Source organism: Fukomys damarensis, unplaced genomic scaffold (genome assembly GCF_012274545.1).
Source record: "Fukomys damarensis isolate Sample0158 unplaced genomic scaffold, DMR_v1.0_HiC HiC_scaffold_30, whole genome shotgun sequence".
NCBI classification, from domain to species: domain Eukaryota; kingdom Metazoa; phylum Chordata; class Mammalia; order Rodentia; family Bathyergidae; genus Fukomys; species Fukomys damarensis.
In genome coordinates, this window is record NW_022900942.1 from 55,278,872 (window position 1) to 55,306,488 (window position 27,617).

Genomic DNA, 27,617 nt, shown 5'->3' on the forward strand with positions numbered 1-27,617 from the left:
AGGGTCCCAGCTCAAGTCCCATCTTCACATTAGTACTTCCTTTAAAACTAAAATATTTTGACATACAGTAGGTGGGCTTTTCCATTCACAGTCTTGCTCTAGCACTCACAAATGGGGACAGTCCTGCAATTTTAATACTCCTTCTGTGACTCTAATGAAAAGCCAGGATTGAGAGCCTGCTCGTGTGTTGTCTGTTCCATAAATTCCTAGCCTCTAAGTATGAAGTCCAAGGTCACGTGATCTCGTATTCCTTCAGAAAGAATGGTCCACACCTTGCTAGACATATTTCCCATTCATCCCCTCCAGATAAAGCTATTGTGCCATTAATAAAATCGCCCCACCCTTTCTCTGCATGAACAAAATGTATTTAAGTAGGACCTGACTCAAGCACTACCGTGTTCCTGAAGCCTTCCTTTATCGCATACCTGAAAATAATCTCTCTCTTCTGTGATCCTATTTTATGAGCTCCTTTGCTATAGACCTTTGTATTTTCTACTCTGCATTCCTATTACTTACATCCCAATATAATTTTTGTGAGTAGACAGTATCACCCATCTCTGGGTCCACTGCTAGGCCTTGCATATCATAAGGGTGCAAGCAATTGCTGGTCAAATGTAAGTTTTCACTCACTAAATTATTATTCTAGTAGCCAGAGCAACTGCTAAATACGTTCAGTCTACTTCCTGTACACTGAAATGTTCAAACTTGCGTGCCACTGATTGTTTAAGATGGGAAGCAGGTGTTGTCTCTGCCCTTCCCATGTGAAGAATCTAAACCAAACACAGAAGGGACAGGTCCAGACTGTGCATGGCCTCCCTGAATAATGAGCACACAGTCGAGAAGGGAAACAGTGAAAGACTAAGGAGCGTCATGTCTTTATGCTTTTATGTCCTCCTTCCGTGTTTCTGTGGCACGTTAAGTAGTTTGCTTAAAACCTGGGTACCTGATTTCTTTCTCGAATGCCAGCATGCCAGTGCCATTCACTGCTGCCTTTTCAAGTGGTGTGAACTTTAGAACTTTTACATTCAAAATGGGGTTGCATTACCTTGCACTGTTCTTATCAAAATGGCTATGAACACAAGGAGCCAATTTTTCCTTAAAGAGTTTCTCTTTGCAAGTTCAGCACTAATGGGGCTAGTGAAGAGCCTGTCCCCCTCATTCTTTTGAGATTACCTTCTAAAATTGGAAGCTGCACTTTTCAAAGATCCAATCTTTGAGTCCTTTGACAAAAAACATTTGAAATTGAGACTGGATCAAAAAATGGTGACACTGATGGTGGTTAGCAGAGAAGGATTCATAAAAGATGGTCTTTATTAAAGGTCAGTATTGTACCTAAAAAATATTTAGGTGGAAATGTCAAAAGTGTCCCTCTTTCACTGGAAGCCAGGAAAGCTAAAATACTGTGTAATGATATCCGTGGAGTAATCTATAGATGGACAAGACAAAGGGACTGTGACAAAATGTCCCACAGGCATTTTAAAGGCATGAACATCAAGAAAATGATGGTTAAAATCAACACCATGAGACATATTGACAGCCAAATATACTGATAGCTTTCCTGCAAATATTCAGAGTGCTTCTGAATAACTGCCGCCAGTGACTGGCCTCGTCACTGGTTCCTCAGATCTCATTCATTACAACTAGATTGTGAGAATCAGTAGTTTTACCTCCATTTTACACAGAGAGAAACTCTGGTTGAGATGCAAGTTTGGTTGTTTCCCAGTCCTGCAGTGCTTAGCACAAAATTATCTCCTTTAAATTTCTCACCAGGAACCCTGTGAGGCAAATGCCAAGCAGAAGATTCCAGGGCAGTGAGGGTAAGCAGACTGCCCACGGTCATGTGTGTGGTAAGGGACCACACTGAACCGGAATCAGGCCACTCAGCTGCACAGCATCAGACCCAGCCGTGGCTCTGCTGTTGTGATGCTCTTCGTGCCCTTTACTGACAGTTACATCTGGATAAATGGCATACTTCACATCTGCAGCCAGATGCACCTCATTTGGGAACCCGTTCTCTTCACCAGTATGCCCTATAACTGTTCCTCTGCAAGTTGTTCTATTCATTCACAATCCCACATAGGACAAACCTCTTCAGCACCCCAATTTTGACACCAATACTGGAGCAGATGACTATGACACCTTGAAATATGGAAGTCTGTGATATAGTGTGTCTTTACTCAAAGTGTCTGAATCATCAAGACGAGCAAACCCCTACTCTGGGGTCCCTGTTGAGCATTAAATTACTTTTTTAATTAAATAAGTTTAAAAATCAAGTGAATCTTGTCTAAGAGAAAACTATTTGTCACCTGAAAAGAGATTAAAAACTGGAAAAACTATACCTTGAGATAATCTGTTGCCCACTGGCCATTTTTCTCAGCAGAGCTCACACAGAAATTCCAAGGATGTTAAGTAAGAACTGAAAGAGAAACCTTTATACTCCCCCTCTATAAAATTCCTCTTATTCTTTTACTTTCCAGACAATTATCTACCTTCTGACGATTACTATTAGTTATAAGAGCACCACTGTGTATTTATTCATGTGAGAAACTATGGAATACTGAAACTATACTGAAAAATGAAGAACCTATTTAAAAGAGTAGAAATGGTTAATTCACTATCTAATGGAAATGAATGACACCACCTTCGCTGTTACTAACAGGCCAGTGAAGTCTAGTCCCATGTATAATTTTCTGTCAATCAGTTTCTCTTCTTTTTCCTCCTCTCTTGAATTTGTCTAATCGTATCCCTGTGTCCCTGCTGGCACTGTCTCTGCAGATGAGCTGGGTAACTGAAATTTTTCAGCTTAGTAAACTTTAATTGGAAAAAAAACGATATATGGCCATGATTTGGGATTTTTCAATCAATATATAGTAACATACCCTAAGAGCCAGGGCCTACCAGGAGCACACCAGGAACATGATTAGTAGAGTCCCTTCACCATTTGCTAACTCAAGCACCACCTTTGCAGAAAAACTGTCCTTCGTTTCCTGGGTTACAGCTGTGGTTAAATGGGCCACAGAACAAATTTTTCATTATGTCTGAATTATACTCTAAAAAGCAGAGCTTTTAAAATCTACCTTTAAGCTCTTTCTTCTCGTTATTCTTTGTTCTTGTGATAACTGCATAAAGGTCTGCAACAAGTCCTTTCCACTTTTATCAGATGGAAAACTGATCTCTGCTGAAATTGTAAGAAAGAGCAGTCATTTTTGGATGAGAGTTTCTTGTTGGTGTAAAAAAAAAGAAGAAGAAGAAGAAATCTGTGTTTTAAGCATGGATCATTAATGCCAGGTTGATGCTATAGAACCCACATTACATACATGGTCTCAGTCCCTTAGGCCAATCCCCTCCATCCACAGTATCCGTCCACAGACTTCCCTGGTGTGTGAGCTTGTCTGTGTGTGTCTGAATTTTGCCAAGGAAAGGCTGCTTGAGGCTTGTCAGAATCAAGAGGAAAGGAAAAATGCCCCAGAGAATGTTGTACCTCTTGCTAGCAGGAGAACGTGACCACAGTTTTCCCTTTTACTGGGCTTAAAGTGAAATCAATTTTAGGTAAGGTTGATTTTACAAAATAGCACTGATACAAGAATGAATTTCTGGGAAGGCCAAAAAAATACAGAGAGTGACAATTCAGAGTACCAGGAAGAATGCAACGAAATTCCCTTGTCTTTGTTAGTCTTACTGTGGAAAAAGTTATCCACAGAAGTGCTGTGATACATTCTGTGGTCAATCATCAAAAAAGATGCAATAAACAAGATTCTTCTCTGTTTCATCACTGGTATGCTTTGCTCAAAAATGTATTAACAGGGAATATTTTCATTTATGATTACTGGAGAAGTCAATTAGGCCAATGTTCTCTGGATGTGGAATAATGTAATTTACTATGTTGAATAATTAGCCGATCAGATTTCTCTGATTTTCTGAGGCAACGGATTAACTAAAATGTGACCATAAACAAAACAGATTTTATTAGGCATAATCTACTTTGAAAACTAATGAAATTAATTATTCGCCTGACCTAAAGCTTTGAAAATGAAAGACCAACATTGAACACATGCTTCCAATTTTGACTCTGTTATTAAGATGACACTTAATATAAAAGTTACAATTTAGCTTCCCCTCAAGTATTCCGTACTTGAAACTGAATGACTCTTAAAAATATGTTCACCAACAGATGGAAGCCACTTATGGCCTCATAAACTCCAAAGCAAGTGAAATTATCTCAGCAAACTATAAAGAGATGACAATAAAGCCTCATCTGGTTATCGCAGAGATGATCAATGCACTGCATACTGGTTCAGCGATGCAGTGGAATTGACAACTCATCACCCTTCTTCTTATAAGAGAAACATAAAGAGACAAATGCTAGTGGTGCGTGTTTTTAATCAGTCAGTACATAATTTCACTACATACCCTGTATGCAGAACAATGCAAAGTGCTACAGAGTGTGGGAAACACACTCACACTTTGCAGAGTGTCTGTCCCAAAGGTGTTTCCTACCTTGACAACAGACAAGTCCAACAAATCGGACACACAGCACAGAAGAGCAGGAAGCGGACTGTTATCTGTGTGCCTATTAATTCTGCAGCACAGATAATGTAGGAGTTTGGAGAGGTGGACAGTCAATAAAAAGCAGTGGCCGGGGAAGAATCATGGAGGACTTGGAAAACCAAAGTTATTCAGCTGTGCATCAGAAAGAAATGTAATCTGGTAGCATTGAACATTTTGAAGTTTGGAAATGACTTCAGGAAAATTACTACGGAATTTTTCTCAAAACTGTTTCCCATTTTGCTCTGTCTCTCGTGGTAGCAGTCACCAGGCCAGTCCCTCGCCATGCTACTCTTCTTCCTCCTTCTTGCATACTCACCACAAGTCCATCTTCTACTTGGCCTGCAGAGCGAGCTCTATAAAATCTCCACTGTTGTGTGATTTCCCCCATCTAAAAACTGCAGTGGCTTATCTGGCACAATCCAAGTCCTTACCACGAATTCCTGCCAGTGTGGTCCTCATGTCTCCCTGGGCCATTGGTGCTCAGGGGAACGGGCAGACTGGCCTACCCTCAAGGTGGCCTTCTGCCTGGCCTGGCTTCTTCCAGGGAAGCCTTGTGGGCACCTGCTGCTCCTGCACCTTACATCCCTTCTGCTCCTTCACCTCGCAGCTCAGGTGGCTCCTTGTGGCTCCATCCCCTCAACACATGTCTAATGTAACCTCCTTCTGACACCTGCATCCTATCACACCCTTACGCAACTGCTTGCTTGCCTACACCTCCTGCCATCTAACTTTTTTGCATTCACTAACTGACTAGCTTATCCACTGTTCTTCCATGCAAACGTAAGTACCACAAGAACAGGAGCCTCTTGGAGCTGTTCGCCCTCTACTCCCAACACCAGAAGACAGTCCACATACTAACTGCACAGTTAATGCTTCTTGAATGAATGTGTTGCTTAACTAATCCTGCCTGTAGTCTAAGAATGGAACAAAATATTTAAGTTAAATCATTGAGAGTGGCAATGAATATTGTAGAAGGTAAATGAATAGAGTTTGGAGTCTGGATACAAGAAAGGACTGAATAGGCTAACGCAAACGTGAAGGCTTCATGGTTACTGTAGAAAGGTAATGCTCCTGGCAGAAGCATGACATTTGTGGTTAGATGTTACATTAAATGAGTATGTACCACATATCAAGCACTATGTTTTTATTATGTTTGTTTTTCACAAGTCATTAGGTGGTCATCATTATCTCTGTTTCAGAATCAGAGATTGATTCAATAGCTGCAAGGTTTTCAACCAGGTATTTGATTTCAGTGTGGTTCATTTGTTAGAAGAATACTGACTCAGAGTCACTGCTGGTTGCAAAGAAAGCATTAATAGGGGTACAGGTCTACTAGGTCTGATTTTCAAAACTTGGTCTCATTTCTCAAGTTGCTGGGCAGAAGTAGGTGTAGACTATATCTCACAACCTGCCTTGGCTCACAGAGGTTCTTTTATAAATTGCTCTGGGCACCTGTAGATCCCCACTCTTCTCCTCCTTCTGAAATAATACAAGTCTGGTAGAGGAAAAACTTTGAAGGAGACACTGAAGAGAAAGGGGTCTGCGTGAAGGTAGGAGCAAAATGAAACCAGTTACCTTGGAGAAAAGCCCTGAAGAGTAAAGCAACACCGGAGACACTAGCCAACGTGTGCCCCATCTTCCTGGTCATCCACTTACATTACTTCTGAGAGCATGGGAACTAGGCTTTGTTAAAAAATGAATCTTAAAGGTACAAGATCCCAGTAACGAACGTAACTGTACTGTATACCTAGAATGTACCGATAAACTCAACAAAAAGAAAAAGAATGAATCTTATCCTAGGCATCCAGAGAAGAATGGGGAGTTAGAAGATGCTGTGACTAAACTTTCAGGTGGCCTCTTACTGATGACAGGAAACAGATGCTTTCTTACAATATATGAATGACCGTGAAACCAAGCATGGAGGCTCTCACCAGTAATCCCAGCACTCTGGGGACCTGAGCCAGGAGGATCACAAGTTCAAGCCCAGTCTCAACAAATTAGTAAGACCCTAACTCAAAATTAATAAATAGTAGAGAGCCAGGGATGTAGCTCGCTACACCAAAAAAAACAAAAAAACAAACAAAAAAAAACAGTCACAGTGGAGACAGCACCGTAATGCAGCAGATGTCTAAAAAGGTGACAAAAAGACCTGGGGAACAGGTTTTCTGGTTCCCAGGGAGTGTATCAGGTGCTAAAAGATACCACTATTACCTTCTTCCATCCCCAGTCCAATTACGCAGCTCACAGACACCCACATGTCACTGTGTGTTCAACCACATCTGTAGCTGCCAAAATGTCAAGGCAGAAAATAAATTTCCTTCAAAAGCCAACCTGGATAAACACATCCTTGTTCTAGAACCACCATGCCTGGATATATATGTTTTAATGGTGACCTGGAGGCAGAGGAAGAGTGGAAGATGCCATACAGATGGCAGCTTTGTTGCAAGACTGAAAAAAGCAAGCAGATGGTCACAACCTCTGTGTGGTTTAGGCTGCATAAAGAAAGTTCCAAAGTTTAGGCACCGCTTGTTTACATCACAGTTTCCTAGAAGCAAGAACTCAGTACCTTAGCTGTATCAGGGCCTGTGGGATTGCTCAGTTCCCCACCCATCCATTCTTAGTACCCAACTGTAGGAGACGTCCCCGCCCAGTGCTAGCAGGCTATGAGTGGCACATTCTTCTTGCCTTCCCTAATCCGGCTATATTGTTTTACATCAGGAGTCAGACCAAAACCCTGTGCAGCTCGGACATGTCAGCCAGCAGAGTAGGGCTAGTGTTGCTCCTTTGAGAATGGCTATCACCGAGGTCTAAGTCCTGGTCGGTGAAGTGGCAGGGCCCTGCTGAATCCTGTGCAGCTAAGGACAGTGTGACCCTAATTATAATTCTTTCTCCTGAATTATCACATCTCACTGACCTTGTGAGTTGCTTGCTAATTATGCCTGGTCCCACTGCCGGTTTCTGCTGTCCTAGCAAGATAAGCAGTGCCACCTCCCTGACAGCCCTGCCTGGCATCATGCCAGGTGTTTGGCAGCAATTCGCTAGATGACTTCAAAGCTTTCTAGCTCCCTATTCCTTCTCACAGCTGTATCCCATCCATACTGGATGTGTTTGGGAGGTCTTTGTCTTTGCGGCTATTAGCAGCACTGACCAGGACCCAAGACTTGGCTCCTCCACTCTAAGTCTCAGTCTATTCTTTATTCTTTCGCCAGTGCAGTGGTGGCCCACAGGAGGGTGGGACCTACAGCATGGGTCTCCAGTGATTTCCACTTCCCCTAACCCTTACACCCTACGCATATAATTCAAATTGGAGAAGAGAAGCAACCAGCAGTCAGGTGATGCGAGCTTTCACACTGACTAGAGTGAACACTGTCCAGGTAGCTCAGTACAGCGGATGATGGTCACTAGGATCTGTCAGCCAGGATACCCTCTTGTAATTACAGATGTGATTACTGAAAGGCAAGTGTGTGTTATGTAGTGAGAAACAGGTGTTTTTTGGGACTAGACAAGCCTGGATTTTAATCCCACTTGTAAGAAACTGAGCAAGTGTAATGGAGATATGGGCATAACCACCCATCAGAGATGGGAAAAGGATTAAATTCTGTGATGCTAGTTCAGCATCTGGCAATGTGAATCTCTCAATCCATATTCAACCAGAACCCACTCTTTCCACACATCTTCTCCTTTAGCTCAGGACCTTCCTTTATCCATTGTAGAGTGGAGTCCTGGTAGGGATGGAGATAGACATAGGTACCTTCTCGGCCAACTGGTAGAGATTCCCTGCTCCCCACTCAAGAGGGGGCATGTTCTGGACCTGGGAATCTCACTACTTGGGTCACAAGTCACAAGTGAAGTAAAAGGATCTCCTCCTTGGCCTGACCAACTGGTTAGGTGCAAGTCTTCCCTTTGGTTTTTACAAACGAATGATGCTCAACTTCACACACCTTCACCTTGAGACAGAACTGGCTACAGGCCAGTTGTTGCAGCCTAAGGTCATGAGATGTCCTAGGAAACTTCCATTCTGGAGTCTGAGCCTTCTTTTCCCCCCTGCTGTGGACAATCCATTCTCCATTTTATGGGAGGTAATTGGAGTTAATAAACTGTGATATTATTTCTGAACAATGGATGAAAAGATGTGTTTGTTCCTTCCCACAAGCAGATTCCAGAACTGCAGTGAACAAAGGACACGATAATACAGTGCTGCAGAACTGTTTGCTGCTTTATTGATACCTGTGTCTCTAGAAGTAAACCAGGTGAAATCCTGACCATTGACATATCGAAATAAAAGAGAATTGTTACTGAATGTCAGCAGTCATCAGTGTCCTGCTGCTCTGACAGTTGGCAATGCTGTTGGCATTGCTTTGTAGCTTCGGACTAGTAGGAAATGGGTGGGGGAAAACAGTCACCATGTACATGGGGCTTTCTGTGCTGGGACTCTACCTAAAGGAAGGAACTGGAAAAGTTGGTGTCCACTTCCCTCCCCAACAGCAGGATGCACTTACCCAGGCTGGGCTGAAGGTGGCAGCAACCCTACTCAGATCCCCCAGTGTCCAGTGTCCAGGAGAAGCTCATTCTGCCCCAGTTGTGTGGATTGAAGCTGTGCAGACTCTGAAGACTCACTTCTTGAGGCCAAGATGTCACGATCAATGCTGCGCATAGCTGCTCTTGCAGAAAAAGGAGCAGAGAGACTTTGACCATGGCCAAGCCTGCTTCCAGTAGCCATTTCATTGACAATTTGAATCAAAAACACTTGTCTCCAGGAGAGAAATTCCTCTTTGGAAACCCCTCGAAAGTATCAATGCTGAACTGATAAGTCCTTGCAAATATCCACCACCCACCACTGTTCCATTAGAGCTCTGATCACTCTGACCCATCACTCATACAACTTACCCCACCCCTTCTTGATGCTCTGTTCTGTTTTGCTGCTTGCTCGTGTCTTATATTCTTCCTTTGCATTGTTCCTCCGACTGAAATCCTAAAGAGAAACCTTCTCAACATGGCTCTGGAATCCCCATGTACCATAGACAATCATCTCTTCCAGGTTCAGAGGCCAGGGGAACCCATGCCCGCCCCAAAGTGTGAGCTGCCTGCTCTCCACTGAGGGTTGGGACGGCTTCCTTGGGTAAAGCTGAGCTGTCAAATATGCAAGCAACATAAGCCAAGGTGCATGTGTGTCACTCACATATGCTGACCCAGGAAAATCTGATCTGGAGCTACCAAGAGGCTTAACCAAATGAAACCAGTGGAATATGTCCCTGCAGTATTCTGCTACTCTCCCACTTGACGTTACTGCTCCCAGGGCTCAAGCAGCTTTGCAGTAGGAGGCAACATGAGTGGCAGGGGTAACGTTCTGCTGTGTGGAAGTACACCTTAGCTCACGCTAACAAGCCCAGCCCCACCTTTACCTTAACTCAGCTACTGTCTTCGACTTCTATCCAAGTACTATCCTGCTTTTCTCTGTGCTTGTTTCTCCCTATCACTCCTACCCAGTAACCACCCAAACCTCTCCACGTTTCCCAGCCTGAAACTCACGAGATGCCCTAAGTAACACTTGGGCAGTGTCCTGCTGTAGATCCCCTCATTTGTTGCCTGCTGGCCTATGGATTAGCCACCCTTAGGTCAAGTACCCACTCCTAATTGACATAGTGTCCACCCTGGGACCACTCACATGAGTACGGCCTGTTACCATGGTCACTTTGATCTGAAGCTGAGAAGGATGTGCTCAGTATTGAGGGAAGACCCAAGGAGAAAGGCACACAGAGAGAATGCATTGAGATTTTGGAGAAAACTTGCTACCTGTTAGACACGTGCCAGACACTGCACCATGAACTTTATGATTGTATTTGTCTAATTAACGAAATAACTTATTTTTTCTCAGTGTCAGAATCAGAAAGATGGGACTCTAGCATAGCCCTTCACAAAATGGTCCAAAGAAGCCTCTTGTCTAATGTTGGTGGCAAGTCTGAGCATTACTTTCTCTGAGCAAGGAATTCTTACAAATCTTTCAACAGCTCAGTAGAACCCAAGTACTACCTAGTTGTTGCTTTCCTTGGATTTATTTTATGTTGCTAGACATAAACACAAGTCCAAGAATAGTATCAGGGTTCCCCTTTAAAAATGAGGAGGCAGAGAATCGAGGATACTCATTGACTCTGACCACACTTATGTGGTCGCCTAATGTCTCCTTGCACTCTGGCCAGACATCGCATTGACTGCCTGACACCTGCAGTGCTTGCCTGAGAAAATCCACCACCACCACCCCGCCTGCCTGGAGCAGCTGCAATTTCCAGACCTCTCCTCTTAGAAGCCTTCAGCCATGGCCAGTAAGATGGGGTGGAGTAACTCTGGGCACATGCTCCACATCGGCACTGAAAGTTCCTCGGCAGCATTCAGCTCCTGCCCACCCTGTGTTAACTTGACAATCTGCCCTGTGTCCTCTGCCTTCATCCTCTATCTCAGGTCCTTATACTGCTCCCAGTGTCTCTTGGACTCAGCTTCAAATTAACTTCTCGCCTCCAACTCTTGACTCAGATTCTGCTTCTAGGGAAACAAAATAAAGTCTCTGTCCGAAAAGCATCAACTAAGAGGTGGAGGACCTGGCCGTCCAACTCGAAAGCCATCCTTCTTCATACTTTACTGATCTACCCAGTGTTCCTAGTGGCACTGCTGTTCTCTTCTCTCACTTCCAGTCTTCAACCTGTGGGAGCATCCCAGTTCCCTCCTCCGAGAGGGCCTTCATGTCTGGCCTATGCTCTACCCTGTGCACCCAAGTCAGTCTCCAGTCCTAGTGTCACCTCAGAGACTCACCTGCCTGGTCTGAGAAAGTCTTCTGATTTCTAACTTATGACTATAATACAACCCACCCCCAAAGGAGAATTTTACACTTGGGTGTTATAACTCAGGGCAACTCAGGCCACTAAACCCTGAAAACAAGAACAAGAACTCTGCTTGGCAACTAACCTATGGATTAGCCACCCTTAGGTCAAGTACCCACTCCTAATTGACATAACTCAGGGCAACTCAGGCCACTAAACCCTGAAAACAAGAACAAGAACTCTGCTTGGCAACTGAACCCTCTAAAACTAGGTGTTGGAGCCAGGGCACCCTCTTCCATTCCCCCTACAGAATCCTCTCAGATGCACCTGCTGTTGTTGGCCTTCATCTGAAGTATGAACCTGAGAAAGCTGAACTTGGAAATAGTAAAGAGCCATATCACAAATCTGTTAGATACCTAAAATTCCAGTGAAATACTGAAATCTTTTTATCAGTATGTATTTGTGATACATAATAAATACATTTTGAAGTTTGAGGTACAGCTCTATAGATAGCTGTTTTGACTCAGGCAAGTTACTTTAACTCTCTAAACTTCAGGTCCTTCATCTATAGAATGATCATTTCCATGGGGAATTAGTAAATATTCGTACATATCTTGACCCTTTTTACTTCCCTTTCCCTCCTCTCCCTTCCCCCTCCCCCTACTCCCAGGTCCCTTTCACATCTCCAAAAGTCCATATCAAAGTCCTAATGGTCAAACACATACTCCTTCTACCTCTCTCATGTCAAGTATAATGGATTTTTCTATTCCTATCTGTATTTGACACACAGAGACAACAGCATAGGAGATAGAATAGTGAAGACCAAATATTCTGAGTACATCACACCTTATAAAGTTATGGTTTTATAGTCGTCTAAATAAAGTTTACTGGGTAGGAATTAGAGAATGAGACTATATTCTTGCCTTCGTTATTGGCTTTACAGAACAACCCTGGGCCAGTTATTACAAGTCTATCTTAATTTATCTATAAATTTTAAAACAAAAGAACTTCCTCATTTTTCCTACAATACTTGGAAGGAAGATAGAATGATAAATCTATAAAAGCATATTGAATCCCTTGGGGGAAATGCCTTATCTACTTATATACATTAAGATGCTGTCTCTCTTCACCTTTGGATGGTCTTGCCAAACCAAAACACAGCACTGTTCTCTCAGGAAACTTACCCCTGACGTCCACATTGTATTACATCCCCAGTCCTCACTTATAAACTTTTTGGCTTCAGGGGAGGAAGAAAATAGACAGAGGAATTAAATCCAAAATTGAAAGAACTAGAAAATAAAATCACAATCTTTATCTTTGTATCCAAGGTGACTACAGGAATTCCCTCACTGAATCAACTTAGGAGTCTCCCAGTAGAGAAATAGCTGTCATGTGTATACACAGTTTAAATGTTTCAAAGAATGTAGTTGGAAGAGGACTAAAACTCACCAGTGTCTCTCCTCAACCCCCAGCACCACATGTTCAGTACCCTCTAGTACTGCCTGTAATAGTGCTTTCTCCTCTTCTGTTGTCTTTGTTTGCTTCACTTCAATTGTTCCCTTTTCTTTTCCATTTCTGCCTATCACCTTCATTTTTCTCTTTCCTTTACTTCCTCTTCATCACCACTGAACATTGATCATAGACTGTTAACTTTTCTCAGTATCATAGGTACCCATTTCTGCCTATCACCTTCATTTTTCTCTTTCCTTCTACTTCCTCTTCATCACCACTGAACATTGATCATAGACTGTTAACTTTTCTCAGTATCATAGGTAAGAGAAGGAAGAAGAGATGAAAAATAGAGAAAGAAAAAAAAACATAACATTTACCTTCAATATGATTATCACACAGAAGTTGTTCACTAAGTAAATATTCATGGACTAAAGCAATAAAAGTGCTTAACATTTATAGGGAACTCTCTTGGTGTTATGCAATTTTTACCTGAGAAAAAAACATAATATTTACCTTCAATATGATTATCACACAGAAGTTGTTCACTAAGTAAATATTCATGGTCTAAAGCAATAAAAGTGCTTAACATTTATAGGGAACTCTCTTGGTGTTATGCAATTTTTACCTGCATTTCCCGTAATTTAACTACCCTACATAGTAGATGCTTATTATTCTCCATTGTGCACACGAGGGAACTGAAGTTTCCAAAGCAAAACAGGTTAACCAAGGTTACGCAGATAGAATAACAAAGACCCAAACCACCTGTACCTGACTCAGAAATCCACTTTTGACTACTGTGTCTCTTATAACAGCCATATTGCCGAGTGCTTTCCTTCTACCTGTCCATTTAGTGAAGGAATATATTGTTTCAGGTATGACGTCTGATCAGAATGCACAGTGGGTACGTAAATTTTTAAAATTTATTCCAATAACAGACACTTTGCCATTACTCTGCCTCGAATTATTCCTCTTCATTTTGCACGCACTTGTCCACTTTCAGAAGCAGATGTGGGAATCTTCTTTGAGGAGTATCCTTACTTACTCTCCTGTAGCTGCCTCAACACAGTGAAGGAATATATTGTTTCAGGTATGACGTCTGATCAGAATGCACAGTGAGTATGTAAATTTTTAAAAATTTATTCCAATAACAGACACTTTGCCATTACTCCACCTCGAATTATTCCTCTTCATTTTTCACACACTTGTCCACTTTTAGAAGCAGATGTGGGAATCTTCTTTGAGGAGTATCCTTACTTACTCTCCTGTAGCTGCCTCAACTTCCTGAATTGATTCAGAACATTTACTTTTTATGGTCATTTTGATGGGGGGGGCTGGAAATCATTCAGTGCCAACTCCAGTGCACGATGTGGGTGAGGACACACTAATGTTCTTGCAGCCTTTTTATTGGCTTGCACTGGACAGAAGTATTCACTATACTTTTGATCGCACTCATGGAAAAAGACTTCCAAAGGGAGGGCAGGGACAAGCGGAAAAAATGAGAATCAAGAGCTGTCATGTAAAGGTACAAGATCCCAATGATGAATGTAACTGTACTGTATACCTAAAATGTACCAATAAACTTAATGAGAGAAAAAAACTTAAAAAAATAAAAATGTACGAAAAATGCAAAAAAAAGACTTCCAGAACTGCTTCAGAAAGTGACAACAGTGATGGGACACATATGTTTAAAGTGAAGAGGAGCATTATGATGAAAAATGCAAAAAAAAAGAAGACTTCCAGAACTGCTTCAGAAAGTGACAACAGTGATGGGACACATATGTTTAAAGTGAAGAGGAGCATTATGGAGGGGATTAATAGCAACACATCTGTTACCATAATAATTTTTAAAATTTAAACATTCACTCTATATTTTGATCATACTTTGTATGATGAACTGAAAACAAGTCACAGATGACTGAGATAGAGGTTTGAGGTACAGCTCCATCGATAGCTGTGTTAACTCAGACAAGTTACTCTAACTCTCTCATCTCCAGGTCCCTCATTTTCAAAATGAGTATTTCCATGTCCAGCCTTTGGGTCAATGCAGTGATTGAATCATTTCCACGCTTCAGCAAACAAAATGGGACCAAAGGAAGAAGTAAGTCAGAGTCAGGAAATGGAAATGATTCTCTCTGGATACACTTTCTCCCAGAAACTGTCTCCCTCCTCTAAGCCACGATAAGCTGTCTCTCTTTTCATGCTCACCTGGCTTCGTGATATTCCTCTGCTTCATGGGTTGCTATATGTAAAGCGATTCTCACTTTTCTTACTTCATCTTCCTCTCCTCAAGATGGCTGTGTTAACTCAGACAAGTTACTCTAACTCTCTCATCTTCAGGTCCCTCATTTTCAAAATGAGTATTTCCATGTCCATCCTTTGGGTCAGTGCAGTGATTGAATCATTTCCACGCTCCAGCAAACAAAATGGGACCAACGGAAGAAGTAAGTCAGAGTCAGGAAATGGAAATGATTCTCTCTGGATACTTTCTCCCAGAAACTGTCTCCCTCCTCTAAGCCAGGAAGAGCTGTCTCTCTTTTCATGCTCACCTGGCTTCGTGATATTCTTCTGCTTCATGGGTTGCTATATGTAAAGCGATTCTCACTTTTCTTACTTCATCTTCCTCTCCTCCCCTGAACCAAACGCTGCCTTGTAAAACCATCGACCAAGTCTGCCTTGCTAGCTAAACCACTGACACAGCCCAGCACCTGGCATCTCGTTAGTGCTCAGGAAACATTTGCTCAATGAATAATTGCAGACGGAAGAGTGGAGGGTGAGGATACCCAAACGCTGCCTTGTAAAACCATCAACCAAGTCTGCCTTGCTAGCTAAAACCACTGACACAGCCCAGCACGTTAGTGCTCAGGAAACATTTGCTCAATGAATAATTGCAGACGGAAGAGTGGAGGGTGAGGATGCGGCAGGGGAGGGATCTGATGGCTCCGGGTGCGAGCACTCTGTCCTCTCACTCTTCCCAGCTCCTCCCAGTGTCAGTTACAGATGAGGCCACAGATTTCACCCCCTCATCACCTTGGAGTCAGCTGAGGCAGAGAGGGACCAGGCACTGCTTTGCATCCCCAGAAAGGACTGGCTCCAGAGCATCCCACCCCCTTCCATCATGACTATGACTGATGGGGCCTGAGGAAGGCCACCAAGGAGGAGAGGGGGACCTCGACTCACCCCATCCACAAGGCAGACTTTCAGAGCACTGACTTCTATCATAGAAAAAGAATTTTCAGGGTGCACTGCAGAGAAGCATTAAAAGGTTTATTGGGCAAAGTTAGAGAAGACACATTCAGAGAGAATAGACTGTGGCCCTCAGAAGACAGGCACATTATGTTCTGGGACTGGGGTTTTTTATGTTGTCTTGTGCGTTCCAGCTGTGTGTCAGACTGCCATCCAGGCTGAAAGCCTGTGCATGGAAGCCGTGTGCATGTGTATCAAGTTTACAGATATGATGCCCACTTAATTGGGCTGTATCCTTTAGGATGCAGTTCTGTAGCATGAAAAGCATAGGCTCAATTCACAAGTGAAGAGTGTGGGCCCAATGTACGGGCTTATTGTGTCTTTAAGATCCTTTAGAGTTTTTTCTTTCTTTTCAGTGAGTGTTCTAGAAGGGAAAAAAGTATCATAATCTTGGGTTATGTTGTGTCCTGAAGCTGTAGGCTTTTTGAAGTATGATTTTCTAATTCTAATTTGCCTTATCCCTCTCTAATTATCTTTATTTCTTGCATCCTATGTCAATATTAACTAGAGACAATCAGGTCTTCACAGTGATGTGAAAAAAACACAACCATACTTACTCATCTAGATCCGAAGTAAATCACAAAAATGTATTATTAATAATAGTGTCATAATTAAAGCAGTTAAATGCCATCTCATCACTAATCTTATGACCACCAAATGTGTTCATTGTAGACAACAGACATGTCCTACAACATCCAGGACTCTCGGAAATGGCACCATCAGTCCAAATCTGTAGCCAGCGTGAAAGACACATTTCCACTCCATTGGCTTCGGAATCTTGCAGAAGGATATCTGGGGGTTCCAGCATGACCCACACTCCTTCTTACTGCATCTCTGACACAGACTAAAATCACGGAGTGCCTGGCTTGTTTTGTTCAAGGAAGGAAGCAGAGTCCTTGGCACCTTAAAGAATTCAAAGCAGAGGAGAGTCTTTCTATGCAGTCTCTCCTTCCCCTCACCTTTCTCCCCGTGGGTGAGTTTGCCCTTTTCTCTCCCAGGGTCTCCTGTTCTCTGCAAGGTACAATGAGAATGGGGAAAATGTATCATCCCCCTCCCCAAATCTGGGCTCACAAACTGTCCTTTTTCTTATGCTGTGTCCTTTCAACAAGTTATTTCACATGTTTGAAACTATATTTCTTCATCTGTAAAATGAAAATGAAAAGTCACCACAGTAGGTGGTAACTGGATCGACACAGGAGGTGTCAGTGTGTTTTGTGGGTCTAGCATGTACCAAGCACTCAGTAAACAGCAGGCATTGCAACTGTGGCTACCATTTTCCCTTCACTCACCCTTCAAGACACCCAGTCTCAGCCAACACCCGCAGCAGCCCACGTCTCCCAACCTGCACTCCCAGTTTTCAGTCCTGATTATTTCCAACCCCCTCAAAGGCATCTCAAACCCCAGAGGTCTGAAATTGAAGACACAAATGCTCACCTCCACCCCATACTCCTCCACATGTCTGCTTCTCTTAATTCTTCTTTCTTGAGTCATTCCGTAAATTTCCTTCACCCTCACTCTCCCAATCTGATCTTTCCGAAATTTGTCCTTTCCTTCGTTCTTAACTCACTGTCTTATGACCTCTTACAAGAATTCTTGATGGATAATCACAGTGTCTTCCAGGGGATCTCCTTCTCTCAGTTGCGTCTTCCAACTGTTGTTCAAATGTTCCTTCAAAGATTTGACTCTGTCACTGCCTTGCCGAAAATCCCTTTCGCCTATGTGGTAAAGTGCAGACCCTCTTTAAGGGCTCACAGAGACTCCCTGCCCCTTGCTCCCCTCTGAATTTGGTCTCGCTGTGGATTCCTAATTGGCACACACAGAGTCCTTGCCGATCCTGGCTTGCCACCTGGTAGCTTCCCAGTCATCATCCCAGATTCACTTTAGGTACTGCGTCCTTTTCAAATTTTGCTGCTTTCATTGTGGTAATAATCTGCTTTTTTCATAAACTGCTTATTTTTATCAACCCAATTAGATTTGGCTTCCTCAAAGGATCCCAGATTTTATTATTCATCTACCTAAGGTGTAATAGGCTCTCACTGACTTCAGTGAGAGAAAAGAAAAGCAATTCATTACATTCAAGTATAATGAATGTAGTGTATGTGGGGTGTGGGGTTCATTTAAAGAATAATTCACAAAGGAGATTACTTGATACAGAAACAAGTTTTCCAATGTATACCAGTTAATGAATATTCCGCACATCCTACCACTGTACTTATGTGAATACTATCTTATCTATAGTTGTATATCTTTCAACTAACTCTGTAATTGTCCACTCTTCAAAGGTATTTAAGGAAAACTATAGCCATAGTGTACAACTAAGCTGTGGTTAAGAGTTTTCCACCAAAAAACAAATATCAAATGACAAATATGATCTGAAGTAAAATCATTTTCCTCACAGACAGTACAGTCTAACTGCTAAAGTCGTTTTGAAGGGATAAAGTCACTCTCTGGAGGTCTGGATGGTTTTCAGGAAAAAATAAAATTAGGAGTTGTATATTGACCTAGAATACTTTGAGAGTCCCAAAAAGTGGGAGAGGATGGGGTGGAGGATGTCAACAAGCAGAGGTGGGGCAAGGATGTACAGAGCATGTCGAGAAAGAGAGAGAAGAGGCCTAGTACAGCCAAGCTGCAAGTGCCAGCTAAGGAATCAGGACTTTGGTTCATATCTAGTGGGGCTGATCCAAAATGTTGAGATGAAAAATAAAATTAGTCTTGAGTATGACTAATTCAGTAATAAATTTCAGAGAAACTAATCAAAAGGATACTAAAAGACATTCAGTCAAGAGGTAATAGATTTAAAATCCTGAAAAGAGGCATCATGAAATAAAAAGTAGCCAGTTTAGTGTCCAATTGTTCAAACAGCTCTCAGATTTTGTGAGTGGGTAACCAAAAAGTAACAGGACCATTTCAGAAATGAAAAAGAGTTCAAGACCCTCATAGCTTGGAGGGGGTTTGCTTCACATGCCCAAGGAAAATGGAGGTCTACGGTTTCCCTTTTTTCTTGTTATTGTTATTATTATGCTTGTTATGGTAGGGTCGAAACGCACTGGTGTTAGTCCCAGATGTAACATGTCATTACCTTTGATTTTAGAAGTTCCAACCTTTCAGGCGTGGAAAGCTTTTGCTTGGATCTGTAGGGAATGGATGTGGGGAAGGCATGGGGAGGAATGCCACCAAATCCTGATAACAGATTTCATAAAGTTAGTAACAGTGAAGTAAGGGGTTGTGGGAGAAGGCCTGGTGGCTACCCCAGAGGTCTTGCAAGGAGCTGGTGCCATCTCTCTATCCTGTATCTCAGTTTTGTCAGGGTGCAGAAAAATGGCTACCACTAGATAAACCAATAGGAGACTTAAGTCTTATTTATAATGAGTGATGGGGCTTCTGTCATGTAGCCATTTCCCAGCTACATGAATCATTACAAAGCTTCTCGATGAACACAGTAATCTGGTTCACATGAAAGCTAAGGTGACCTCCCTATGTTACCACTCAAGCTCTGTCTCTTCTCACTCCAATATTCAAGTCCATCATTTTGTCTTTCTCCCTGGGTAGGAGGAGAGGCAATTGTCAGAACTTGTCCCTTATTTTAATTACCTTTGTCACACACTAGCTGTGTGGTCCCCAAATGTGGAACATCAGGGGGACTTGTTGAAATCAGAGCCAGGAGCCTCACCCTGAGAGACAGACTCAGTGTGTCCACAGTAAGGCTGAGGGACCCACACAGTACTGACCATCACCCCATTCCCAGAGTTCAGGGAAGCCTGAGTGACTGTCCCAGTGTGACTTAGGCAGGTAAGGCTATCCACCTCCACACCTAGTCTAGCAGCTCTACAGGTGCCTGTTTTATTTGTTTTCTATTATGCCAAAGATTTGTTTGAACACTGATTTTTCAGTTCCTTGACCAAGAATTGGTCAATTGTTTATCTAAACTAAACTTGACCTTTTGATGAACCCTGTTTCTCTTCAACAAGGTCATGAATTGTTTCAAAGCCCACCATTAAGTCACAACAGCATGTATTCATTTCTTTTATTTATTGATCGTCATCTGTGTCCCTGGCACTGTGCTACATATGTAGAGAACAAGAGAAATAAGAAATAAATGAAATAGGTAAATTTCACATTGTGGTTAAAATCAGCAAGGTGCTCTGGCAGAAAATCTTGGGGTATATTGTTTAGACAAGGAAGACAGAGAAAGGCTTTCTAGCTGAATAATGAGAAACCAGTTGTGCTGGCTGCTAATAGCCTCCTTGATGGTGTAATGAAAGCAGGCAGAGTATTGCAAAACAGGAAATAACAATGAGCTGGAAGGTAAGGCATGGTAGACTGAGAGATGGTAAAGGGCCCTGTTGATATAGTGTAACATGGAGAACTCTTCTGTTAAAGGCCAGAAGGCCAGAGGAGAGAGTTGATTGGATTTCAGTCACTGTACATAGTAACAAGAGCTTGAATGAAGAACCCAAGAGAAGCCAGAATCTTCAGTGCATTGGAGTGGAGATCAGTGATAAAGAGGCAGTGGGGAAATAAACAGGTAGACACATATATCTCACAGATTCTGCTGGGAGATGTCCCGAAAGCAGAGTAGACTGCAAAGAAACAGCTTTCTAGCATCTTGCCTAGGGACAAGCCCTTCCAGGAAGTGAAATTTCAACTTTCAAATGTACAGGGGAAGCAAGGGTAGGATATGGGGGGTGTGGGGCTAATGTATAGGAAGGCATGGGAGACAAACATTCCAGAAGTCCCTGAAAATTAAAGGGGAATTTGATGACCAGAGAGCATAAGGTCCACAGGGCACAGTTGGAAGACTGTGTTTTTGTTTCTGTTTGTGGAGTAGAGAGGAGAACTGACTAGAGTTATGTGCAGAGACACACAAATTACAATGTGACTAATAATAGAAAACTCGAGGAATCTTGAAATTCACTAGGTCACTGGGATAAAGTAGTGTTGCTACTACTCCTATTAAAACAATAATAGCAATTGTCATGTATAAAGGGAACAAACGAAGAAGTAAAAATAGAAATTTCATGGCAAATGTATTTCAGGCCTGTGCTAAGTGCCTCATATAATGCATATTCATAACCCTATGATCTTTCAAACTTACGATCAAGTTGCATATTACTGGTGACAACTTTATGGATTATAAATCATTGATAAGACCAAAGAAGGGGAGAAGGCTTTGACACTCTGGAAATCCCTACAGAACAGAGCAAATGGTTTCAAAGTTGAGCCGCCCAGATGGACAATTCAACAGCATAAAAGACTTGGAAAAGCCTTTCTATAGGACTGTACAAGTTGATATGTGGTGTTTGGGGGTTATTCACAAGGTCTCCTTGTACCAGCCCCTTAAAACTCAGCTGGATCAAAACTAGAAAGGACCATGATTCCTAAAAGTGGCTCCATCCATAGGTTTATTCTTCTGCTTTTTCATTCAGTTAACTAGAAAATTCCCTGTCACCCTTGAAGACATAATGCTATTGATACACTCATTCCATAAAGTGGAGAGCAACTATCATCAGTTATAGGCCGATCTAGACACTGGAGATATAAACTGTAGATGTAGAACTCTGTCCACCACATCCTCTACCTTCAGGCGGGTGGCACCATGTGTTAACCTCAGACTGCATCATTCATTAATTTATTTTTCCAGTAACATGTAGAAAACCCTCTACATTGATTTCCAGTCCAGTCTAGTCCACAGTCATCCTTCCTAAGCTTAAATGAGATCATCTTACCTCTCGGCTCAGAGCTTTCTAAATGCTCCTCAGTTTGCCCAGAATAAAACCACACTTGTTGTCAAACATTTTTTTGTCCCTATCAGAAGATATCACATTTCTAGTCCCAATGTCTGTTTTCATCAGCTACAAGAGTTATAAGAAGGATGGATGTAGTCAAATGAAGAGACAAGTGAAGTGGGCTGACTCATCCCTCAAGCAAGCAAACTGAAATCTTTCTACTTTTGATAGAGTTTGACATAGCAGAACATCAATTAGGCTTCTATGGTTTCCTTCATTAGTCTTCTCTTGGGAAAGAGGAAAGGCCTCATACATGAACAAAGGTATATAATACTTTGACTATACTTCATAAACTACTGTGATAAATGACTTTAGAAATGTAAAACATTTTCCAAGAGGGAAATTATATCACTTTTTGCAAGTTTTAGAAAACTGATCATCAGGATTTGATTAGTCTTACTACAATGTTTAAGTTAAAATTTATGACTTTGAACTATTCTGCGTATTAAACTGTGCCAACCAAAATAAGAAAAATTTCAGTTCAAACACATTTCGTCTTACACTGGGATACAACAACTAAATCAGTATTTGAAAACAACACTTTCAGTAATACCTCAAGAATCACTTATCGAAGGCCAGTGAATCCTCCAACTGTCTAGAAAGGGGGACAGCAAGGGCTAAAGAAAAAAAAGACCATAGTGACTTGCACAACCACTATTTATTGGGTTCATAGGGAGTGTCAGATGACTCAGAGGGTGGTGATAATCCCAAATTTATGAGAATCTTATAATTGGAGGGAGTTCAGATGTCTGGAGGGCAGGGTAATCCTACAATGATGAAGATCTTATTCTGATGAGGATCTTAGGTCAAGGAGGAGCTTATGTTGATTAGGATGGTGAGATGAACAAAACATTGTTTCAACAGTAGATGGGATGAGTTAAACTGATAAGGAATTTGACTCTTCCCAGGAGAAACCTTTCTCTTTCTGTGATACTACTTGGTTCTTAAAGAAACAGGATGTCTTCAGCTGATGTAGTCTTGCTCTTGAGTGTCACAGCATCCTGGGACCATTGAGACCCCAGATAACCCTAATCATATTTTAATTGTGAAATGATTTTTCCCCAAAAAAGTATATTGAATGGCTCCCAACAATCACTGACACACAGAATTATTACATTTAATCACACTGCAGGCAAAGTCAGGATGAAAATCCAGGGCTCTTTCCTCTCTGTCCTGTGGGTACCATTTTTGGTTTTTCATTGTTATATTTTCTGTGAAGATGCTTACTACAAAATGATATCCCACATGGCTTGCCAAAGTGTTTCTGGCAGCTTATACAAAATATGGTATCCTCAGTAGTATATTTGAACAAATATGTTAAGTTTCTTATCTACTATACTCACATTTGTGAATGTGCTTCCAACATTTCTCCTTTCTATTTTAACAGAACTCCAAATTTCACATGCCTGAAGATCAGAAGGACAAAAGGGAGAATCTACTCAACTCTGAGAGCCCTACTAAGGATTTAACAAAGATAAGCCTTTCACAAGCAGAGGATCAAGCCTTGAGTAAGATCACAGGGTCATCAACAAGTAAACTGGTTGAAAAACATCAAGGAACTAAAATTCTCTCCATGAAGTCCAGTGAAATGAATTGGCCAGTGGACATTCGGCCTTTAAATAAAAGTTTAGTCAAAGACAACAAATGGAAAAAAACTGATGAAACCCAAGAGAAACGTAGGTCCTTCCTTCAGGAGTTTTGCAGAAAGTACGGCACGGTGAGCCATCGCCAGTCACATCTGTTTCATGTGGTGTCCAGGATCTATGTAGAAGACAAACACAAAATCTTATACTGTGAAGTGCCTAAGGCTGGGTGTTCCAACTGGAAAAGGGTTCTGATGGTCCTGAATGGGTTGGCTTCCTCTGCATACAACATCTCCCACGATGCTGTCCACTATGGAAAACATTTGAAAAAGCTGGACAGCTTTGACTTAAAAGGGATACACACTCGCTTAAATACCTACACCAAAGCTGTGTTTGTTCGTGACCCCGTGGAAAGATTAGTGTCAGCATTTCGGGACAAATTCGAACACCCCAATAGTTACTATCATCCAGTATTTGGAAAAGCAATTATAAAGAAATATCGACCAAATGCCTGTGAAGAAGCATTGAATAATGGATCTGGAGTCAAATTCAAAGAGTTCATCCACTATTTGCTGGATTCTCACCGACCAGTTGGAATGGACATTCACTGGGAAAAGGTCAGCAAACTATGCTATCCATGTTTGATCAACTATGATTTTGTAGGGAAATTTGAAACTTTGGAAGAAGATGCCAATTACTTTCTACAAATGATTGGTGCTCCAAAAGAGCTGAAATTCCCAAATTTTAAGGATAGGCACTCTTCTGATGAGAGAACCAATACTCAAGTGGTGAAGCAGTATTTAAAGGATCTAAGTAGAACTGAGAAACAGTTAATCTATGACTTTTATTACTTGGACTATTTGATGTTTAATTATACAACTCCATTTTTGTAGTCTGCATTCATTTTCTAAAACCTGTATTTACTTAATAATGCTGGCCTCAAATCAGCTACTGTACGTTTCCTATATTCTCTGTGTGGGGTAAATTTAACTAAGTGCAGTTGTCTTGATTTAATGACAATTTTTACCAAATACCATGACAGCAATTGGCACAAAGATATAGGAAAATCATCCAACTGACGCATGTAAACAAGTTGCTTTGGAAAGGAGCTGCTTTGGTATTAGGGATCACACTGTTGAAGCAATAACCTAGCCAGTTGCTAAATTAACTAAAACAGTCTCTTGTAATCATAGAATAAGAGGTCTAAAAGAGCATGAATGTGTATCTATACTATGGAATTAATTATCTAAAATGCATGAATATATTTTTAGCGACTTGTGGAATATTAATCAAACCATTGGATAGTTTTTTACACCCTGGAAACCTTTCTATTGACTATAATGATAAATTCATTTAAAAATTATATTTGGAATTGGGCATTTTAATTAAGTTGGAAAGCATTGTGTGATTTACAATATGAGAGTGTAGCAGAAAAACGAGAAGAGGCTATGATTTTTTATATTTAACAGCCATTAAAAAATACATGGCATGCTAAGATCAAAGCAACAAAAGCAATCTTTCTTTCTCCCCAAAACCTTAAAGGGATTGATTGTTTTCTTTTGAGCCCTCCATGAAGAGACAAAATGAACACAACTACTAAAAGTCTTCATTTCTGAAGCAAGCAGTTGAGAGGTTTAAGCCACTAAATATGCTCTTAATTCTGGTTTAATTGGACAGAGGGGAAATTGTTTCAGGATGGAAAAATCATCAAAAACAAAAGTTGCCATTCTGAATATAGACCTCGAACAATAACAAAGTTTTGTAAGAAAATTATTTGAATCAAAGCATAATGTGCATAGCTTTATATGTGGAATATACTCTAAGAATAGCTTTTGTTTGCAGTCTAATTATTCAGCCTGGGAATGACTTTTTAGAAACTAATATACCACTTCAAAGATAGGTTATGTTCTAGAGAATAAACATAACAACAGCCCCTAGAAATGTTTTTAATAGGCTTATGCATAAGCAAATTAAGGTATTTTCCTTTTAAGTTTAAATACTCTATACTAAGAAAGTCAAAAATCATTACATTCAAATATTAAATCAAAGTCTTTGGAAAATAAGACCATGTGTCACTCCATAAAAAGTCATAATGCATCCTGGAAACTTTTTCCAAGGGATCTTAAACTGAAAGACACATTTAGATTAAATATAATTGCTCAACTATTACCCTAGCTTAGTAAACCACATGTCAATCAAACCCAGTTTAAATTCCTTTCTTGAACACTTTCCTTTCCTAAGATATCCATTTTTATCTGTAAATTCAGAAATATCTCTCAAAGAAAGGTAGATATTAATATTTGGATATTAGTAGATGAAGATTTTTATAGTCATGCTTATTTCACTTTGATTTTCCATTTCATGGCTGAGTATTCATGAATTGTTTCACTTTACACATACCTGCCGAGCCTCACCTGTGCCTCCTAAGAATTGAAGAGACTGCAAAGGTCTGAGCAATCACAAGTACTAACCCTTGTAAACCAACTTCAATGCATTTCTGCTCCATTCACTTTTGCTCCTGACCATGCACATAAGTTAAGTTTAACTTTAGAGTAATCTAATTTATATAATGAATACCTTGCCATACTATGTGGAGTGGATTCCTAGCAACTTAGAGACACTGGAGTTTTTTTATGCAGACGGAATATAAAATATCCCATGAAATATGAAATTTTATTCCTAAACACAAAGCTGGTTTTAGATAGAATCTGCTACAAAAGATAAAGACAATTTTGTGGAAGATATTCCTAAAATCATGAAGAATCAGACAAAGCATAAACCTTCCTTGTCATACCTATGGAAAGAAAAAATGAAAGCAAAGGTCCCATCTCTCTTATTAGCATTTGACTTTAACAATGGAAGAGTGAAAGGAAAAGTTATACTCAATGCTTCCCCTTACCTGTGGTTTCACTTCCCATGGTTTCTGTTACCTGTAGCAAACCATGTCTGAAAAGACTAAATGGAAAAATCTGGGAAGAAACAACTCATAGTTTTTCAATTGTGCATCCACCTGAGCCAAAAATCCCTTACCTACCCACTGCACCCCGCCAGAAGCAGGAATCACCCCTTTGTTCAACATGTCCACACAGTATATGCTACCTGCTCACTGGTCACCAAGTAGCCTTTGAAGCCACCATATTGATTGTCACAGTAACACAGTGCTTCTGTTTAAGTAACCTTTCTGTAGTAGCCTAAGGCTACAGCACAATGCCTGTATCACTCAGCTCACATCATCTCACATAGGCACCGTGTCACCTCACATCACCAGTGAGTACAGTACTGCAAGATACTGTGAGAGAAAACGTTCACATACTTCTCACTATAGTGTTTTATCATAATTGTTTCATTCGATTAGTAGTTAGTGTTGTTAATTCATTACTTCACCTACTTTATAAACGTCACCACAGGTATATAGATACAGGAAAAAACACACTCTATATATTGGGCGTCACCCATGGTTTCTGCCCTGTGCTGGGAGACTCGTGCTGTATCGCCTATAAATGAGGTGACAACTCTATATGCTTGTTTTCTGCCCTTTTCAGTTGAGGCTGTGTAACTACGGATAGGCTTTCATTCATTCTTTTCCTAAACAGACTCACAGAAGCTGACCGATGTCCTGCTTGTGTGTTCCAGACAGTAGGTGTGTTTTGCCAAAAAAAAAAAAAATGCTCATGTACTTGCTCTTCATTTTAGATTATTTCTTTTTATGTTACTCCCAAAGACTCCAGTCATCATCGCAGATCATTTGTGATTTGCACTGTTTGGCTGTGGAGCCAGCTCAAATTCGCCAGAGAATAAATCCACCTGGAGGTATCACTGTTCCTGTGGACAGTCACAATTTTATGAACTTGGTTTCTCAAGGCAGCTGACCAAATCCGGTCTCTTCTTTCAGGGCTTCAGTGTCCCCACTCTAACATTCGCATGCTTTAGGTGTGATTATACATTCTCTAATTAAACCCTAAGGACCCTTTTTGTCTTTATGGGCAGCAGTAACACCATAGGCAGGCCCTTCATCCTGTTATTCCCCTGTCTGGAATTACCATTAAGGTAACAAGTTCACAATTAAACCCAGAACCACAATTATTTAATCTGGCAAGCTACCTGTGGGTAAGTGTTATTGATGTGACTGCACCCAAAAACTGTCAAAAATTTCAATAGATTTGTATGAACAGGATGCCTTTTTCTTATGTCCT

At 41.2% G+C, this 27,617-nt stretch overlaps 1 protein-coding gene across 2 annotated transcripts in view; it reads left to right on the forward strand.

Annotated features, from left to right (window-relative positions):
- The window catches only part of Chst9 (carbohydrate sulfotransferase 9), a 212,606-nt gene extending 187,492 nt beyond the window's left edge, over window positions 1–25,114 (forward strand). For both annotated transcript variants that reach the window (XM_010643509.3, XM_033757548.1), the window contains one exon: window positions 23,229–25,114. In XM_010643509.3, the coding sequence (XP_010641811.1) occupies window positions 23,229–24,317 (1,089 nt within the window). In that variant the 3' untranslated portion in view covers window positions 24,318–25,114. The remainder of the gene's footprint in view (window positions 1–23,228) is intronic.
- Window positions 25,115–27,617: the final 2,503 nt, after the last annotated feature.